This window comes from Papaver somniferum, chromosome 7 (genome assembly GCF_003573695.1).
Source record: "Papaver somniferum cultivar HN1 chromosome 7, ASM357369v1, whole genome shotgun sequence".
NCBI classification, from domain to species: Eukaryota; Viridiplantae; Streptophyta; class Magnoliopsida; order Ranunculales; family Papaveraceae; genus Papaver; species Papaver somniferum.
The window spans coordinates 2,311,010-2,332,788 of NC_039364.1; the positions used below are offsets into that span (position 1 = coordinate 2,311,010).

At 34.0% G+C, this 21,779-nt stretch overlaps 1 protein-coding gene across 1 annotated transcript; it reads left to right on the forward strand.

Annotated features, from left to right (window-relative positions):
- Window positions 1–18,200: 18,200 nt before the first annotated feature.
- Window positions 18,201–21,577, forward strand: LOC113294444 (formin-like protein 3). The gene is made up of 2 exons (XM_026542836.1): window positions 18,201–19,547; window positions 21,126–21,577. The coding sequence occupies exon 1, from the start codon at window positions 18,753–18,755 to the stop codon at window positions 19,287–19,289; it is 537 nt and encodes a 178-aa protein (XP_026398621.1). The 5' UTR covers window positions 18,201–18,752; the 3' UTR covers window positions 19,290–19,547; window positions 21,126–21,577.
- Window positions 21,578–21,779: the final 202 nt, after the last annotated feature.

Genomic DNA, 21,779 nt, shown 5'->3' on the forward strand with positions numbered 1-21,779 from the left:
TCAGCTGCATTTTCTTGCTTTTTATTTTCCTGCATCTTGTAGTTACTGTGCACTGAAGTCAGTGCACAATCCTGCCTCTTGCCCTTGGCTGCCAAGCCTTGGTTGTTTGTTGCTTTTCTTAGCCTGCTTCTCTATTGCTTTTGTTTGCTGTTTTCTTGCCATTCCTTGTTTGCCTTTAGCTCACTGCCATAGTGCCTTGCCACTCTTGTTAGCCTAGGAAAACTTCTCATATGCTCCTCTCCCTGTGGACAAACCCTTACTCACCCTTTTATTATAAATTTTGACCTTGTATACTTGCAAGTATATTGTGTGCATCTTAGAATTCACACCAGGTGCATAGATGGGAAACTGTAGAGTTTGCCACACCCATAAAAACTGGTCTAAAACACCCTTAACAAGATAATAAGGAGTGGCAAAAGCAGTTAATATAAACCTCAATTGCGTGTTTTAAATAAATGTATCGTTTACCAACAGTGACGGAGCCAAGGCTTTTACGCCTCGGGGTCAAACGAATTTTGTGCTTGCAATTCACACTCAAATTAAGTCCATCGAATTAAACACAAATGGTCGAATCCAATTGAGACGGCCGGCCAAAATTGAGCCAAGTCTCGTCTCAAATGGAGATAATACCCTATTATAAATCAAAAAATATAAAAAGAAGGGAAAATCAGGTAAAGTTAGTTAAATTAGTTTTATATATATTTTTATAAGATTATATAAATAAAGGGTCTCATTTGATATTATAAAAATATTTTTTAATATAAAAACGGATCCCACTAATTAAAAAAAAATATTTGTATATAGTATAATATAGTGGATCAGCTAGTTAAATTTGCCTACTGACAATCGTGAGAAATTAAGTTTTTCACGTCCACGTGGACAAGCAAACAATCAGATTAGATATGGTCATATGGACCATTGGAGTTGCTCGCACTTGGATCAAAACAAAACTCAATTGCTTAAAGAAAAACAAAATCTCCAATTGTTTTCACTGTAGTCATTGTCTCACCGAGCATTCCTCAATTATAATCCCTTACCAAAAAAATTAGTTTGCATGTATACATCATTCCTCAAGACACATCTATAATAAGTAGGGAAATGAGTGAAATTATGGAGTTACGGTTAGGGCTGTTCATGGTCGGTTTTGGTTCGGTTTCTAGCCTAACCAAAACCGAAACCAATATTATTGGTTTCTAAAAATCTAAACCAAACCAATCCATTAACCATTGGTTCGGTTTCTAAATGGTTCCAGTTGGTTTCGGTTTTTCCCAGTGGTTTTTGGTTAACCAATAATTATGTCAAACCAAAAAAAAAAAATACACAAATTTACAGATAAAAAAATCGTAGTTGCCGATAGTATTGGTTTACACAAATTTACAGACAAAAAAAAATCAAGAATAGTTAAAACTTACTCTAATTCTAGAGATCAAAAGAAGATATATAATATATCTTAATTTAGTTATTGACAAATAAAAAAGAAGGAAGACGGGAAGAAAAAAATCGAGTAGCAGCAGCTGTAGTTGGGGGTGGAGAAGGGAGGCGACTGAGAGAAGGAGAAAGAGGGAGAGTATCATAATGAAATATTATATTTAGGGTTTCTATTTATCTTCTATATCAATGGGTAGAATCTAATACTTGTAAATCGACGGTAGAAACTAAGTTTAAAAATTAATCAGTTTTCCAATGGTTTTTGGTTCGGTTTTAGAGGTCAAACCAAAACCAACAATATCGGTTTCCCACTTTCTACACCATAACCAATCCATTAGTAAATGGTTCGGTTTGATTTCTTCCTAATTGGTCTGGTTTGGTCCGGTTCCAGCGGAAAACCGAAACCATGTTCAGCCCTAGTTACGGTTGATGACCCTCGTAATTTCTTTCACAATAACCATCTAAACTACCTAACGCTTAACACTTCAAGGTAGAGGTGTAAAACGTGTTGGCACAGCCCAGCACATCTCATGAAGAGGAGAGCTCGCCGTGACAGAAATTAAGGCGTGATGTGTTGTGTCGTGTTATGCGGTGATGTGCTGTGTCTGGCATATTTATTTTTCATTTTTCAAAATAAATATTTGCAACATACACAAGACCATTTCCAAGATTTTGTCACAGGCTATACCTGTTACTAATTGAATTTGTAACGGTTATAACCGTACTAAATAGCCCGTTATTAATAATTGTGATTGCGTTTGTAACGATTTTACCTGTAACAAAATCCAGATACAGTCACATAAAAGAAACGTAACAATAATGAACTGTCAGAATTGACCTAATTTTATGATAGCGACACGTGTTTTAATTATCACATATAAACCAACGATTTTAACTGTTACACCATAACTACAACAATTCACCAAGAGACACGTGTCATTTTCTTTTTACGACTAAAGTAACGGATATAAGTGTTACTGTTATTTTGCAACTATTACTTAGAAGACACGTGTTTATTTTACTAACAATTTGTGTTACGGTTTTTCCCGTGCCAATTCTTTAATTACAATTAAAAAAAAAGTACAGCCCAGGTCATGATTATAGACTGGGGCTTCCAGTTTACAGGCCTATAATACTGGTCCTCATCCTGGACTCGTACTTCCAGTGCACAAGCCTACAATACAATTAAACTTGAAACCCAATTGCAGGACATTCTTTTTTGAATTGCAATTCATACATTCACAAAACTGCATAAAGGAAGTCAATACATTCAATGTAGAAGCTCAAAGAAAGTAATTTATCCAAAAACAATTCAATCTTATTCATTAGTCTCAGACAAGAGTTATAATTGCAAAATAAGTCAAACATTTTTCAGCACTAAATTAAATGCTCAATCTGAAATTCTTTTGCAAACCTAACTAAGAAAGTTCAAAATTATTCATACAATATAGAATTTTACCCGCCAAACTTCACCATTTATGTCTTTGATCGCAAACTTAAATTCAATCGTATCTAGACAAAACAAACCTTTAGAACCAAGAAACAAAAATGCGTAGTCAGTTCAAGTCCCAACAATACCGAAAAATACCTGCAAGGACAACATATGTTGCCTCTACAAATCAACACAAACCATGATCAGACCTAAACTTCCTTAACAAAGGTTGTATTTTACCTGTATATCACAATTGAACACAAACTCAAAAGCGTTAGGACTTCAAACTGCAGAACAAAGTTAAAAGTATGTCAATAGATTTCTGAAGCTGTGAAAAAATAGATAAAGGGACCATGTAACACGAAATTCAGACTAGGGAAGAGATTTTAGGGTAAATGAGTATCAATGCTTACCACAGAGGGTCGGATTCCTCCTACTGCAGTATAGAGGAAGTTCTCCAAAAGGTATTCATTCATTTTATCCATTAGGTTTAAAACTACACAAAAAAAGGATGAAATTCTGATTTCGATGATGTTGAACTTGGATAATACTTCATAAATGATATCAAGTAAAGCATCCATGTGTTGTGTCTCTGGTTCACATACGATAAAGAACGTCGTTCCTGCAAAGCAAATCAATATCATTACAATGACTTTGTTCAGTTCTTAATACACAGTAGAACAAAATAAGTTACTAAAGTATACTTCATATTCCCTCCTTAACATAAGGTCAAGTCAATAATTAACAAAGCAGTATGAAGATAAGGTCAAGTCAGTACATTAGCGCAAAGTCGAAGCACATGTTTCAGGTAATTTGACAGATTAAACCTAGATCTAGGTCATGTAAACAGCAATTGGATCATCAGTACCGGGTATACAATCATGCAACAAGCGTGAAAACATAAATGAAGAAAACAGGGAAAGAAGAGGACTATAAGGGAATTACTTTTGTGGAATGCTGTTGGTATGCAAATACTAATATCACAAGGGGGATATGAACTGTTCTCCTTACAGTAAAAATAACATACCTGATAGCCAGTTCCCCTTGATGTGCAACCATTGTCACCAGCTGTGTAAATATCTCACTTAGTTCGGTAATAGTGGATTCCACATTCTGAAGAGCAACTGTATGGCTTTAAGAGTAGTTGTCCTGCCTCAGAACAACCTGCTGCAACATAGATACTTCCATCTGCAGGGTTGTTGTACCAATCATTGCTTCCATAAAAGTAAACCACAAGGTTGGAGAATGCCTGAAAAGCAAGGGGCGTGGACAAAACAAATTATGAGACATGATAAACAACAAAGAAAATTTTGAGAATATTAAAGTACTCACTCTTAACGCAGCTTTATGTAGAGATGATGAGCGCATATAGGCTTTCATGAGCCTGAATATCATTGTAGTTATTAATCCAAGGATGACTTGCCAAGAGAAATATAATTAGGACCACAAAGAAAGAAATTCAGCAGTCTTTTTTAATAACATGAGAATATTAACTTAATGCCTCAGCAGCCATCACTCGTTTACGTGGGTCTTTATTCAATAGACGCTTGAAAAAAATGCTTGGCTTCAGAAGATAAAGAAGGCCAAGGAGGTTCATCGAAACTTGAGTCCGTCCTAAAGGCCCGAAAAATCCCAGACTCTGGGCGAGCCCAGAACGGACGACTTCCAAAAGTATATATGATATCACACCAATATGAGATCTATGTAGAACCTCAGGTGCAACATAGTATGCACTTCCAACGATTTCATTGAGCCTTTCATCTGCATCGTGTCAGATAAATTAGAAGTTAGAAATGACAGATCTCCAGGGTGCTTAACACAAGTTGTTCTTACTAAACGAAATCATGTAGAATCCATTCATAGACAACAACAACAACAAAAGTTGGGAACCTAGATTCAGTAATATGGGAACCAATTTCAGGTATCAAAACCAACATGGTTGACACCTGAAGTTGTTTATGTGAAAGAACTGCTAAACCAGCAAGTAATATGTGGCACTTAGGTGTGATGAAATTACAAATTGGAGAACTAATAAAGAGAAATAAAGGTACAGAGGCAACTAGCATATTGATATTCAAGCAATTAAATCTACCACCCATTGCAGAGCTAATGATATTAGAGTCAGAAAAGCATAATCGCCATTATAGTGCAAATGTGTGTTTTTCCTAATAGAGTATAAATTGAAATGTCAAAAATGCATGTAAAAGGAATTAAACTAATTATTCATGTTGATCGTACAAAGTTAGGTAATTAGGGGCAGGACACCTGGAGTTAGAAAAGTATAACAGACATTTATAGTGCCAACGTGTGATTCTTCCTAAACAAAGTATGAATTGAAATTAACAAAATGCATGTAAACTAAGAATTATGGCTGACCTTACATAGTCAAGTAAACACAATATGGGAGTGAATTGTGTCACATTAGAACATAAGACAAAAAAGCCTGTCTGAAAATATTTTCGAGCCAACATTATATTCACAGTTCCAACATGTCAGAGATATCACTTTAGTCTAAGAAATTAACAGTCAGAGCGTGCTGCCTCTATATCAAGCACATATATGATAAACCTCCAGGTGTTCTGTAAGAAAAAAATCAAGCAGAATCCAACAGTAAAAAATATAAAGGTACCTATCCATTCATCTCTATTCACATAAAACAACAACAAGACAAAAGCTAGGAACCTCCAATAGGGTACTAAAGTGTGGTGAAATTACACATTGGAGAACTAACAAATAAAAATAAGGATACCGTGATGACTAGCATATGGAGTTTTAAGGCACTTAAATCTACTAACCATTTGCAAAGCCAGATGATATTAGAGTCAGGAAGTATAATAGTCATTTATAGTGCAAATTCTTGTTTCTTGCTGGACAGTATAAATTGAAATGTATAAACCGCATGTAAAAGAAAAATTAAAGATTCTTGTTGATCTTACAAAATCAAGTAAACACAATATGGAAGTGAATTGTGTTACACACGAACATAAGACAACAAAACCATGTCTGAAAATATTTACTAGCCTACTTAAAAACAAAAGTTTATCTAATAACTATAACTAAAACTTATTAGTGAAAAATTACGTCCCAAGCAAACATGCTCAAAGCTATAAATAAGCTTTGGATGCCAAGTCAGGGGCAAACTTAAATAAATATGCGTATAGATATCACCAGGTTCTTCTCCTTGACAGACCCTTCAATTGTACCTTTCCCTGTATCAGATATCGCATTGACATTTCATTAAAAAAGAGATGTATTGTACAAAATAACAAACATCACATGAGAAAGGCCAAATAAAGATACATCTAAATAGGTCACCCAATGAACAACTAACGATTATCACCCTGCTAAACTATCGTTAAAAAATTAACAAGGGTCAACTGGCATTCAATTTTCAAAACAAACCCACTTCTCCTATTTGTTCATCCAGTTCGATTAGATACAAAATTAAGATTTGAAACAAAAAAAATTAAACTTTAAGAACCCTAAACATATGAAGAATAGAATCCAACAAACCCTAATTAACATACTAAAGATTATCACCCTACTAAAGTACCATTAAAAAAACTTTAGTGGGTTAACTGAAATTCAATTTTCAAAACAAACCCACTTCTCCTATTTGTTCATCCAGTCAGTTAGATACAAAATTAAGATTTGAAAAAAAAAAAGATTAACTAATATCAAAAAATCTAAGAACCCTAAACATACTAATTCTAGAGATACATGGACCGAAAGATTTACCTTTCGTTTCTTTCCTCTCTGTCATGATATATTGTAGATTAAGAAAATGATCTAAGATTTTCTTATTTGTTATCATCATTGGCTTCTTGAATCGTTGTATAAATTAATTACAGATTAGTTCCGCTGCAGAGAGAAGAAGAAGAAGAAGAATAAGAAGAGGATAAGCCAGGAGTTCCGCCGCTGAGAGATAAGGGAAGGAACGATAGAGTAAAATGAAAAAGGATAAGGATCGATTAGGGTTAGTTCAAGTGTGGTATGGTGTACGTGTGCCAAAGTAATGAATTTTTGCGTATATTTGGGACAGGTCACCGATCCGTATGACAAAGCTAAAAAAGAACGTAAGATCTAACGGCTGATCTTTGTCCATCAAAAAAATGGACGATTAACATTTGGTTGGAAGAAATGATGCACCGATACTGATACGGTGACACTGATACTGGGATTCGTCAATTTTCATAAAATAGGGATACGGGATATGATGGGTACGTGTATTTATTAAAAAAATATTTAATATAATAATAAATCATTTTATTAAAAAACGGTCCGCGAGTTATGACCCCAAAGGAGTCACTATCCATCCACAAAAAAACCCGCCAAAACAAAAGTAACACAAAAACCCCAAAAAATAAAATTTTGATGAAACCAAAATTTGGTTTCATCATAAAATTTGATGAAACCTCATAGAATTTGACGAAACCAATTTTTGGTTTCATCATAAAATTTGATGAAACCAATTTTGAAATTTAGGGTTTTTGTATCAAATTTTTAAAAATTTTGGGGTTTTTGTATAATTTAGTTTAAGACGGAGTTTTAATGAATCCCAACATTTGAGTGGGGTTTTTGTACCACAAGTTTGGTCACCTTGGGTTTTTATGACTAGTTTTGATTAAAAAATCATAAAATAAAAAAATCCGATAAATACTAGTATTTTGAATATTAAAGTGAGCAAACATCAAACTTTCAGCATTTTGGGTTTCAGTCTTACTTATGTTAATTGAATGGATAAAATCATATGTACTCTGATTTCTCTCTAAACAACATGAAGAACATGAGCGCCCAAAAAGCTTTAAAGCTAGATTTTTCTAACACTGTTTTTTTTTTATTTTTTTGAAGCACCATAAAAATGAATACCAAGTCTTTTTTCTTTATAGTCAACAAGTTATTAGGTTTAAATATAATTCTTCGACATGTTCATGAGTACAAATATCTATAAATATTAGACTGTAGGTATAAATTTCTAAATATATAGATTTTGTATAAAAAAATAAATGTTAGATTATCGGAAGTATCCCCTCATAAAGTATCTGAGAGGTATCCCAGAGTATCCCCTACCCTTTTTGTAATTAAAAAAAGGTGACACTTTAAATGGAGTATCTGATACGTATCCCCAGGTATCCCCAAGTATCCGATACTGATACGGCGTCGATACGGATACTTCACCAACTTTGAAGTATCTGTGCTTCATAACAGTTGGAAGTGCTCATACGGATTAACAGGAGTGTGTGAGAAGTATGTGTGTTCTTTTGAAAAGTGTTTTTAGAGAAAATCATAAATTGTCCAACCAAAAAAAGCCACTTTCATAAAATAAGTTGACATATCCGAGGTTACTGATGATCGAGTATCAATTTTGTTGGGTTAAAATATTTTGTTGGGTTCAAAGATTACTAGAGTTATAGACCTGGGTTTCTCGTTCAGATGAATTGAAGATGAAATATATCAGTTTTAAACATCACAGGTTCAAAGATTACTAGAGTTACACCTAGTTTTCTCATTCAGATGAACTGAAGACGAAATATATCAGTTTTGAACATCACAGGTTCAAGATTACTAGAGTTACAACTTACACCTGAGTTTCTCGTTCGGATGAACTGAAGACGAAATATATCATTTTGGAAATAGGTAAAGTAAATATTACAGATTAATAAAATCACCATGTTACCCTTAACGGAAATAAGTGAAGTAAATCGTATAAACAATGAAAATGACCATATTACCCTTACTAGAAATTAGTGCAATAAATATCATGGAGATAGTGAAAATGACTATACTATCCTTATCGGAAATAAGTGAAATAAACATTGCAGATTGTCAAAATGATCATATTACCCTTACTAGAAATAAGTCAATAAATATCACACAGACAGTTAAAATGACCATATTACCCTTAATAGAAATAAGCCAATAAATATCACAGAGACAGTGAACATGACCAAACTACCCTTATAAAAATGAGTAAAGTAAATATTACAGTCTGCTAAAATGAACATTTTACCCTTAGGGGAAATAAGTGCAATATGACTGTCAAAATGACCAAACTACCCTTATTGGAAATAAGTGCAATAAATATCACACAGACGGTGAAAATGACCATACTACCCTTACTGGAAATTCGTGAATAAATATTATGGAGACTGTGAAAATGACCAGACTACCCTTATTAAAAATAAGTAAAGTAAATATTACAGACTGTGAAATGACTATTTTACCTTACTGAAAATAAGTGCAATAAATATTATGGAGACTGTTAAAATGACCAGACTATTCTTATCGGAAATAAGTAAAGTGAATATTACAGATAGTGAAAATGACCATACTATCCTTACTGGAAATAAGTGCAATAAATATTATGGAGATTGTGAAAATGACCATACTACCGTTACTAGAAATAAGTGCAATAAATATCACACTGACAGTGAAAATGACCATATTACCCTTACTAGGAATTAGTGCAATAAATATCATGGAGACAGTTACAATGACCATACTACCCTTATCAGAAATAAGTAACGTAAATATTACAGATTGTGAAAATGACAATATTACCCTTACTAGAAATAAGTCAATACATATCACAGAGACAATGAAAATGACCAAACTACCCTTATAAAAATGAGTGAAGTAAATATTACAGTCTTCTAAAATGACCATTTTACCCTTAAGGGAAATAAGTGCAATAAATGTTATGGAGACTGTCAAAATGACCAAACTACCCTTATTGGAAATAAGTGCAATAAATATCACATAAAATGTGAAAATGACCATACTACCCTTACTGGAAATTAGTGAAATAAATATTATGGAGACTGTGAAAATGACCAGACTAACCTTATTAAAAATAAGTAAAGTAAATATTACAGACTGTGAAAATGACTATTTTACCCTTATTAGAAATAAGTTCAATAAATATTATGGAGACTGTCAAAATGACCAGACTATTCTTATCAGAAATAAATAAAGTGAATATTACAGATGGTGAAAATGACCATACTACCCTTACTTGAAGTAAGTGCAATAAATATTATGGAGACTGTCAAAATGACCAGACCATCCTTATCATAAATAAGTAAAGTCAATATTACAGATAGTGAAAATGACCATACTACCCTTATTGGAAATAAGTGCAATAAATATTATAGTCATTTTCATAGTCTGAAATATTAAATTTACTTATTTTTAATAAGGGTAGTCTGGTCATTTTCACAGTATGGCACTAATTTCCATTAAGGGTAATATGGTCATTCTCACACTCTGTAATTTTTACTTTACTTATTTTTAATAAGGGTAGTCTGGTCATTTTCACAGTCTCCATAATATTTATTGCACTAATTTCCATTAATGGTAATATGGTCATTGTCATAGTTTGAAATATTTAGTTTACTTATTTCCGATAAGGGCAGTTTGGTCATTTTATAGTCTCCATAACGTTTATTGCATTAATTTCTAGTAAGGGTAATATGGTCATATTCACAGTCTGAAATATTAACTTTACTTATTTTTAATTAGGGTAGTCTGGTCATTTTCACACTCATAATAATATTCATTGCACTAATTCCAGTAAGGGTAATATGGTCATTTTCATAGTCTCCATATATTTATTGCATATGTTTCGAATAAGGGTAAAGTGGTCATTTTCATAGTCTGTAATATTTACTTTATTTATTTTTGATAAGGGTAGTTTGGTAATTTTCATAGTCTCCATGATATTTATTGCATTTATTTCCAGTAAGGGTAATATGGTCATTTTCACAGTTTGTAATATTTACTTTACTTATTTCTGATAAGGGTAGTCTGGTCATTTTCACAGTCTCCATAATATTTATTGCATATGTTTCGAAAAAGGGTAAAATAGTCATTTTCATAGTTTGTAATATTTATTTTACTTATTTCTGATAAGGGTAGTTTGGTCATTTTCATAGTCTCCGTGATATTTATTGCACTTATTTCTAGTAAGGGTAATATAGTCATTTTCATAGTCTCCATGATATTTATTGCATTTATTTATAGTAAGGGTAATATGGTCATTTTCATAGTAAGGGTAATATGGTCGTTTCCAAAATGTGTAATATTTCCTTTACTTATTTCCAATAAGGGTAGTCTGGTCATTTTGACAGTCTCCATAATATTTATTGCACTTATTTCCAGTAAGGGTAAAATGGTCATTTTCACAGTCTGTAATATTTTTTTTTACTTATTTCTTACAAGGGTTGTATGGTTATTTTCACAGTCTGTAATATTTACTTTACTTATTTCCGATAAGGGTAGTCTGGTCATTCTCATAGTTTCCATAATATTTATTGCACTAATTTCCATTAAGGGTAATATGGTTATTTTCACAGTCTGTAATACTTACTTCACTTATTTCTGATAAGGGTAGTCTGGTAATTTTCACATTCTGCATAATATTTTGTTGCATTTTTTTTCCATTAAGGGTAATATGGTAAAATAGTCATTTCACAGTCTGTAATATTTACTTTACTGATTTCCGATAAGGCTAGTCTGGTCATTTTCACAATCTTCGGAATTTTTATTGCACTGATTCCGATAAGGGTAGTTTGGTAATTTTCACCGTCTTCGGAAGAAGCAGATATTCAAAGTCAAATTTCTATAAAGTCATGACTTGTTGACTTGGTCTTGATCCTGTTTTCTAATATTAAGAAAATTAAAAAGAAAAAGAAAATTGTATTTTGATTTATAGAAATGAAATATAATTGTTAGTTTGGATAAATGTGGGAAAATTAGTGACAAGTAAAATTCAAAATATTATAATTTTGGGGTTGTTTTAGATGTGGTGAAATATTTGGGTGGAATCATCACTTTGAATTATAATTGTGATTGTCTGTAAAATTGTCAACAAATATTATTGTGACTAATAAAAAAATTTGATATTCCTATTTATTATCACGAATACAAAATTTAATAACAATTATAACTGTTGCAGGACTTATCACAGGTGTATCTGTGACTGAAAAATAAACTGTGGCAGGTTGCACTGTTACAAAATTCTGATTTTGGTGTAGTGATATTTGGATATTATATGTGTTGTTATTGAAATAATTCGACACAACGAAGATAGAATGTCAAAAAATGGTTAGAATAAACACTCTTTCGTGAAATATACAAATTGTACCGTATTGTGCAGTCTTTTATACATGTTATAACGTGCTTTGTTAGCGTGTTGTGCCGCGTTGTGCCACATGCTTATCCGTGCCACGTGTTGTGTTGTGTCATTGTGCCGATTATCTTGGCCCAGCACAACACATTAAGCTAACGTGATGTGTTGGGTTGTACCCGTGCTGGCACGACCCACTTTTTACCTATACTCCAAGGCGTATCAAATTCGCAATTCTTGATAATTCTTTTATCCAGATATCTTTCTGTTGGATAAAATATATTCGTTATGGATTTCTCACTAATACGACTCGTGTAGTATATACACCGATTCGTTACAACTCTCTGTAACAACGGTTTTCTTATGTATGACATCTTTTGTAATACACTGGGTTACCAAACACCAAAACAAGGAAAGAAGAAAAATAGAATGAGATGATCAATCTAAACAAAAATTAAATAAACTTACTTGGGCATATTGAGACGAGTAATCTCTTTACTCAAGACGTTTAATGCCCTGTACTTTATGTTGTTACAGTGTATGGTATATGTTTCCAGCATTCAACAATACCTTTGGTTGTTCTTGCAGCACTCGAGGATCACCAAACATCGAACGCGAATGGATGTAACACAAACTCATCTTTAACTCTTGAAGACAACATGAAAACTACAATTTTTTTAGTACTAATTTTTGATTCTAAAACTCATTGGTGCATGAAGAATGGGTGAGGTTTATATAGGTTCAGAGATTACTCTTGGAGAAATCCTTTCGCGAATAGTCACATCTTTTCATGGAGAGTCACATTCCTCAGGGATAAGACACCATATTTGGAAAAGGCTTAAATTAGTGGACACACTAATTCAAATTTCTATTCAAAATTTCCAACACAGTTTACTCCAATATCCCAAGACTTCTTTTACCGGAAGAATATAAAATATTGAGACAAAATAGGTTGAAATTTTGATAAATGAAATGACATTATGATTTTTGAACTAATCACAATAACAACATATACAAGTATTCAACTATATATACACGTGGAATAACCGATGGCTCATGTTGATGTTGTTTACATGTCGCGAAAACCAAACAATAAATAATTATATAACTATCGACAGCCCTTCGTATATTTTACGTCCACATAGTTCCAAACATTTGTGCTAAATTTCATTTCAATTTTAGGAAAACCTCACTTCTATTGGGAGCCTCGAAATCTTGTTCGGCAAACATCTTGCTGCTGTTTTATTTGATGCGCATAACCCTTTGTTCTAAAGGAGAAAGTTCAGAAATATAAATCTCTTGAAGTTTTTGGGTCAAGTCTACCTTTAAATTGTTAGCAGACTAGCTATTGTGGAATTACAAATAGACACCATAGTATATACGGACATACAGTTCTGGGTAGGGTTGCACAAAACCGAACCAGAACCGAAAACCAAAACCGAAACCGAACAATTTAAACCGAACAGAACCGAAACCATATCCCAATGGTTCATTTGTGGTTGTCAGTCCCAAAAAACCGACACTATTGGTTTCGGTTTAGGTTTCCTAAAAAAACCGAACCGAAAACCATATGGTTAACCGAATGTTACTGGCCATAGGATTAGGATTGAACTAATATTAGCCGTGGATGTTAGAGGGGAGCACTAAGCTCTTATATTTTTGTCGTCTTTAATTCTCTTTTGAACTAGTTTTGTTTTAATTAGTATATAGTTAAAAGATGTTTGGGGGTTTTCTTAGCTCGATACTGCGAACCTCTATTATTCTCATAGCAGAATGAATTTTTTCACACTGATGAATTGTAGTTAATGAATGGTTAGGACTCTTAAGAGGATTATTCGAGTTAAAGCCTTTTGTTGTCATTTTAGTTGCTCGTCATTTATGTCTCTGATATGTTGCCAGCAAACTTTTCTGCCGCTTGTAGTATTAGGTGTACTGTTTGTGTGAACTATAAAGCACTGACACATTATTGTTTATAAATCATTCGGTTAACCAAAAACCGTCTGGTTTTTAACAAAACCGAGTAGAAACCGAAACCAATGAAACCGAATAGGCTATATGGTTTTATTGGTTTTCATTATTGGAAAACCGAGTACTTTGGTTTCGGTTTAGGTTTTGCCAAAAACCGATAAAAACCGAACCATGTGCAGCCCTAATTCTGGGGATAGTGTGCTTACCTTTCAGTTAGCTCACATCGATTAAGATAGGAATTTCTGAGGAATTTACAGCAAACTTTTCATGTATTTCTAAATTTTTGATATTAGTAGCGGGGCGCTTTTTGATATTAGTGGCAGGGCGCTCTTAGCAGGATTAGTACCCACCCAAAACACAAGATTTTTTTTTTTTAACGAATTTCATTTGATATTATTTCGAGATGAAATATCAATCATTACTTTACATATGATTATAGAAGATAAATAAAACAACACCTCGTAGAAGTGTAAAAAAAAGACTGATGAGCATAGTATGTATCGTTTGAGAGACACTAACCGTATTAAGTTGAAAGTCTGAATTTTCTCAATCAAAATTAGAATCATTTTTTTTTTATTTTTATGATTGTGGTACAATCCTTATGAAAGATGTTTACTTAGCTTGTATTCTCTAGCTGTTGTGCTACTTTTTTCATTAACATTCTTGCAATCTATTCAAAATGTTCCCCTTATAAATGGAAAAGGAAGAAAAAACAAGCTGCGAACAAACCTTGAGTACTTCCGTAGAAAATATCGAGTTTGCTCCAATATCTCATGACTTCTTTGGCTCTTCTTTGATTCACGATTTAAAATCTTTACCTAAACTAGTCAATTACCGATAAATGAAATAAAATTTTCTCCTTACAAACGGACTAGCAAGAAATAAATAAATTTTGATGCCCGCCTTGTTGTTAGGCTACCACTAACTCCTTATTTTTGGATTCTATTTTCGATTGAAGTGAACTTTTTCAATTTTGGTCGATAAAAAGGATGTGAACAAAGATCAACATGGATATCCTTTCCTACTTATGCATACACATGTTGTGAAAATAAAATCAGTAAACAAAAGACATTTCAAAACCCTTTTGGGCTGCATGAATTCTGTGTGCATATAACTTGGTGCTTGAGTTTTAGTTCATACATTTGAGGCCTCTTTTCCAAAAATGAATGATGTTCTGACATTTTTTTCTCTTTTCGAGGCTAACAATATTTGGAGAGAGAAGCTATGTCATTAACAATATATATATATGGCTTAAGCTTAAACGATCATCTTAGGCAACATCAGAAAAATATTATTTTGCTCGTACATTTGTTGAGTCTTGATGGATAGCCCAGTTAGGGGTGAGTATGGGCCGGTATGGACCGGTTTTTATCTTATCCGCATCCAATCCAATACATTACGCATTTTAGATTTAGCATCCGCATTCGATCCAACATCTAACGGATTTATATCCAATTGATGCACGAATGGACGGATTGGATAGGGATAATCCAATGAGTTTGTTTTAGTTAAAATTTATAATAAAGAAAATAAAACCAATAAAAATGACTCCTTATAAAACCTATGTATTCTATATATGTATACAAATATAAAATGCCATGCATAACCCCAAACAAACACCTTAATAATCCTGAAACGATTCATAATATTTTCTAGAACAATATAAATTCCCTTAATTTAACGGATATGGATATCCGACGGATTTCAAAATTTTCATCCGCATCCAACCCACTAACGAACGGTTCGGACGTCCATCCACGAAAGAACGGTCGGACCCGGTTAAATCCGCGGATTACGGGCCAAATGCCCATCCCTAAGCCCAGTTATGTAGGGAAGACAACTGTATTTGAGGCCAAAAGTTCTATTTCTAACCAACCGCACACAACATATTGATTTTTAGAGAGGAGTTCGGATAGAAAATTTTTCCTTGCGAACCAACCGAACTCATCATTTGTTGCTCTATACAAGAGTTGGGTTATGGAAAAAAATTCGCTTTAGTTGTGTTCTTGATTTTAGAATGTCCGGTTAACAAACTAGGGTTTTTTTAAACTACTCCCCACCGAACAAGCTACTGTAACTTCCATGTAAACTCTATTTTGATGATTTACACTCAATTTTTTTAATCAAAGACGGATTGAAAGTGATGGGTTTTTTAATTGAATGAGGAACGTCGCAAAAAAGAAAGGGAACAAGAAGAGAATTTTTTTATTTTCCAAGACTAAAAATTTCCACTGCCTTTTCTTGCTCTCGCGTTTTTGTTTTTGATTTTGATTAATGCTTTATTTAGATTAGATACAGGGCTATTTTGCGTTTCCTCCCCTGCCAAGATCGCTGTTTCCTCCCCAAATAGATTGAAATTATTGTTTCCTCCTATCGTTAGTAATTCCATCCATTCTTCGGTGAGATGAGTCAGCACCTGTGCATGCGTGGCATAAACTGTACACATGTTCTATGACTTCCCCAAAATACCCTCCACTAAGAACCAGTTCACAATCATCACCAGCATACCCATATCCATTGCCGCAACCACCACCTTCACTGTTATTTCTTCATAGCTCAAAACCCTAACCTAGAATTCATCATCAATTCCTCCATCTATCATCACTTCAGAGTCATCCCTAATTTCTATCAAACCCCTGCAGCACAATCTATTCCCGGCACCTTCATTCACCAATAGCTCCGTCAACAACACAAAAAAATCTTCTCCATAATCTCATCCACTACTGTATATTCACCAGTATAACAATAACTCAGCAAACCCATTAAATCCATTGTTCTTCTCTAACATGACCCTCAATTGCATTTCTCAATCCCTTCACATAACTATTAATTTCACCATCTACCAACTCGAGCTGTTGGTGTCCGGGTTCAACCAAAAACCCATCTTCAGTTGATTTCCAATTTCATATTCTCTGTAAACCCCATCTCCAATCTCCATTGATGTAGCTTCATCTCTTACAACTCTGAACACATATCCATCTGTCTCATCTCAGATTACCATCAATACCCATTGCCATCAACATAGTGGAAAATCCCCAATTCATAACACTAATTCAAACCATAATTTGATTGGATTCTTGCATGAAGTTGCATATGAAAAATTAGGTTTGGTGGTGAGATTGATTTGGGTAAATAAGTTTGATGGGTCTGTCTAGGTTTGAGTCGAATTGGATATCGAGAAATTGGATTCGCTGAATCGATGAAATGATGATGTTGAAGATGGATCTGGTGATTTTCAGTTGAATTAGATGAATTTAGAGAGTGGGTTTGAGTTTGATTGTTGTTGGTGGTCAATTACAGATGATAGTGAGGGTTTGTTAAATGGGTTTGTTGAATCGGTTTGAATCATAGAAAGAAATGAGGCTGGTGGAGATGAAAATGTGTTGCTACGATAAATGAGTGTTCTGAATTAAAAGGAGTTGCTGGTGATGTTGTGTTTCCGTTGACGATGCAGGCGAGTGTCTGAGTCTCAGATGCAGGGAAGAATACGAGTTGCTGGTAATTCAATTCAGATTATGACTTTGATTTACACAAATGGGGGTATTTTTGTAATTTTATTCGACAAGTGTACATTTTTGCCACGCTTATATCCTTGCTAACTCAACTAACTGAAAGTTGAATGGAAAATGTAACGATAAGAGGAAACACTAATTTCAATCTATTTGGGGAGGAAACGCTAATTAGCAATCTTGCAGGGGAGGAAACGCAAAATAACCCTTAGATGTATATGATTAGGTCTAGGTGTTTATTAGGTTACTTAAATAAGTATTTTCATAGCTTTAAAACCCCTCTTATAAGTGTATGAAAGTTGGCCTGACCCAAACCTAGTCCCCTCAGAAAAAAGAAAAAAAAAAACTGTTCATGTTTTAGGATGAAGCCAGCCAGGGCCAACCGGCCAGGGATATAAAACTTGCCAAGGCCGAAAAATTCACCGTTTCTAGTTCCAACTCCCGGATTCTAGTTTGGAGCCGCATCAAGTTCCACCTCGCGGTTAGATATTTTTCTAGTTTATTTTTTTATTATGGGTGAAATATCGCCATATCCACGTTTAAGGCATTTGAATCTATGGGAACCCTCACAACCAAAAGCTTTGAGCCCCTATAAGGCAACCTTGGTGTTAGTTTCATTCGTCGGAAGGCGTGTCTTCAAGAAAAGAAATATACACAAATAATTTTATTTCAAGGCTGTAAATAATTTTTATTTTTTTATTTTTTTTACCGCTTTACAGCAACGCAGTTTTTCACATACACAAAAATTCCATTAAAACAAACAAATCTCTCTTTCTTTCTCTCTTTTCTCTAAATCAGAGAAGATCCCTTTTCTTCACTCCTCCAACCAAAAAAAGTTCAGATCCTAGTTACAGACCTCCCAATCCATTTCCATCAACAATTTTCTAGCTACCCTTTCTTCAAATCTGTGTCCAAACATCGAAAACCTTCAGAAATTGAGGTCAGATTTATCAAATTTCGAGCCCTAGTCTTATTTTGGGTGAATTTTAGGAATTGAAGATGAAGAGTCCAAATTGAAAGATTTCAACAGAAGCCCTCGTTTCATTTTAATCATTTGAGTAAACCCTTTCTCAGAAATCTGTAAATCCTGTGAACTTTATTAGAAATCTCTAACCCTAGATTTTGATGTAGATTTTGTGATTTTTTTATTTTTATTTTGTGAAATATGATGATGATGGAGATGAATTTTAGGGATTTTCAGAAACCCTAGTTTCGATTTCTTCTTCTGAGTGTAAATTTTGTGAATTTTACGGAATTTTTTGTGAAATTTTCTCTAATTGTTTGATTAATGGAGCCAAGAAAAGTTTTGATTTTAGTGGTGTTAGGTTTATTTGGTAACATTTCGTTTACTGCTTCACAATTATTTCCGCCACAGATTCCGAGTTTCAATCCTGAACTATCTCCGCCACCACCTGACAATTTTGCTCCTTCTCAATTATCACCCCCAGGATTTCAGATTTTAGCACCACCGCCACCGCCACCGTTAACACCACCACCACCGCCTCCGCCTCCTCCAGCACCATTTCCACCTCCCCCTCCTTTCGTGCCACCTCCACCTCCTCAAGATCAATCTCCTCCACCACCACCACCAGCTCCTCAGCATTCTCCTCCGCCTCCACAGCATTGGAGGAGACCGCCACCACCTTGGCGTAATCCTAATTATGCTGGACGTAGGAATGAGTGGAGGAAATCAGGTAAGGAGATGAATTTTGGGAAGAAAATCGGGTATTTATTTCTGTGTGTTGGTGGGGCTCTCCAAATTGGTGTTATTTCTTTTTTGGGATTCAAGAGATGGAAAATTTCGAAGATCAGAGATCGAGGATGAGATGTGAATTATGGTTGTTCTTGATTTGTTTGTGTAATGTGTAACTTAATGTTTTACTTCTACTTCTTACGATGATGATGATGGTGAGATTAGTCTTCTGCTTGAATTGGTGAGGGTGGAGTTCGAAATCAGAGAAATGTAAGGTTTGGATTGGAAGCGGATTTTTCAACAGGCAGCGGTCGGATCATGGCGTGTGTGTGCCCGGATCAGTAGTTCTCACTTAATCGCTTGTGGCCTTTGCCGTTATTCTCACAATGGGTAAGGTTTATTTTCTTTTAGAATGGGATAATATTATTAGTATCTTATTACAGTGTATAGAATCATAATGTGGAAATTTTAACCTTGTTCTGTTTCATTATTCCAAATAATGATTTGATTTCTGTTTGATGAATTAAAGTAAGACGTGAAACATAACAAGCAATGATAGGTTGATAATTGCTCCGATGTTATTATACATTGCTTCATTAGAAGTGTTACTGTTGTCTTTAATGCTTAAATGAACAATTTGTTGTCTAATTAGTGCACATTTACGAGTTCTTGAATTGCTTGTTTTGTTGCTTGCTTGATTCGTATGCCTTTCATTTTTTCTAGTTTCACGGATTAGTGTAGTTGTTTTCTTTATTATCTTTGTTTGATTAAGGAATGTCAAATACGTATAAGAGGGTAGACATAGTATTTGAAATGTTTGAGATAGTAGGTGTGCATAAAAGTTTTCCGCTTTTTGCTTTTCTCTCTTTGCACTTGAGTTGTATTTCCTTTCATTCTCATACTTTCGATAAAAGAAGAGGAAAGTATCTTTCTTTAAGCAATAGGATATTGATCAATTGTATGAGGAAATACTTTAGAAAGGCCTATAAAGAACTAGGTACTCGTAGGGTCCCTAGTTGACAGATTTAAATAGTCCGTTTCACCGCGTTTTCATAAAGGAACTGGTCCTTCATACTTATGTTAAAAAGATAAATAATTTTTAGGCTCCTTAGTTGATTATAGTCGGTGCCATATTTATTTAAAAGTTTTGGTTGCTCATTTTTGACTAGCATGCAACTTGGTCATAGATATGTTCTTTGTATTGATTATACGATGCAGACATTTCAGCTTGAAGTATGATGAAATTTGTAGTTCTGTCATACCTTTCGTCTATCCGTTAATAACTAACTAGTCATGCTTAGATGTATGCTTATCATCTACTTTGAAGAAAATCTGCTACGTGATCTTTAATAGTGCTTGAATAGCTATTTAGGTACCTTGTAAACATCATATTTAAGGTTAATCAGAAGTTGTGTATGTGACTTTGTCTTTGTGTTGGCAATGTTATAGAAAAATTCCCTTTGAAATTGTTTCATTTGGCTATTAGAAAACTTATGGATGGGTTTACCCATTTCTTCTGTCACTGAAGAATCCAACAAAAGGAAATTGTGCTCATCATTTAGTTCGTTTGATTTGTTAAGGTGGATGAATAAAGCATAAATGCTGGTGCTAGCTTAGGCTTTAAATTTGAAATATGATTGAAGAAAAGGAATACAGCGCACATCAATGCCATGATTGTTTGAATATGAATCAAAACAATAAGATAATGACAGTGGTCAACTGTTCATGTGGAAGGTTTGACATGTCTAAATTCTCAATAATGTGAAAATATAAACGTATTTTTATAATTCCGTTACAACTCATACAATTTCTTTCGTGTTTATACATCATTGCAGTTTTGGAAAATAGAAACTGACATTTAATTGTCCTGTACATATCAAGTTCGGCAATTCAGCCGCTCGTAAATCTGCAATGATAAAACAGTTTTTGGAATTTGTTTTTGATCTGGGTACGATGTAATTATTGCAGATCCGCTGTTGAAAGCCCGCTTCTAAATCTATCCAGCAAGGGTGTGGAACATTATAAAGTCGTGCAGTAGTAACTCAGAGGTATGCAAAAGTTCATCATCTGTGAAAGGATTCCCTTTCAAGAGAAATCAACCTTAGAAACAGTTAAAAAGCAAAAGAATGACAAGGAAATGGACACAGAATATGAGATCAACAGCTTAGGTACGCTCTTGTTAATTTTAGAATTCTTGTCATGCCAAAGAGTAAAAATTTGTTTATCCACAGTTATAATATCGATCATCATGTCTATATATCATCTTCTAAGAGTTAGATTTATCGTGGGGGATACCACCCCCTGCATATGTACACCACGTTTGTTCCATTATTTGATTTTTTAAATATATTAAAATCTTGAAGTACAGTTGTATTCTTTTTAATAGCGAGTTGGATGAGAAATTAAATATTTTCCCCCTTCTTCTTTCTTAAGCTTTATATATCTGTAAAGATACTTTGCTCAATATAGGAATTTAGAATGCAATGTTTTGCCAGGCCATACAAGAAGATGGCCCCAAAAATGAGGTGTGCAATTTGCATCAAACCTTCTTAGCTGTAAACGTGTTTTGCAGTCAACTCCCTTTATCTTTTTGATTTTGTTTTTGGATGGTATGTTTTAACA

Bases quoted from the DNA above. Each gene is read 5' to 3' on its own strand.
- LOC113294444 (XM_026542836.1), top strand. From the start codon at position 18,753: ATGGAGCCAAGAAAAGTTTTGATTTTAGTGGTGTTAGGTTTATTTGGT.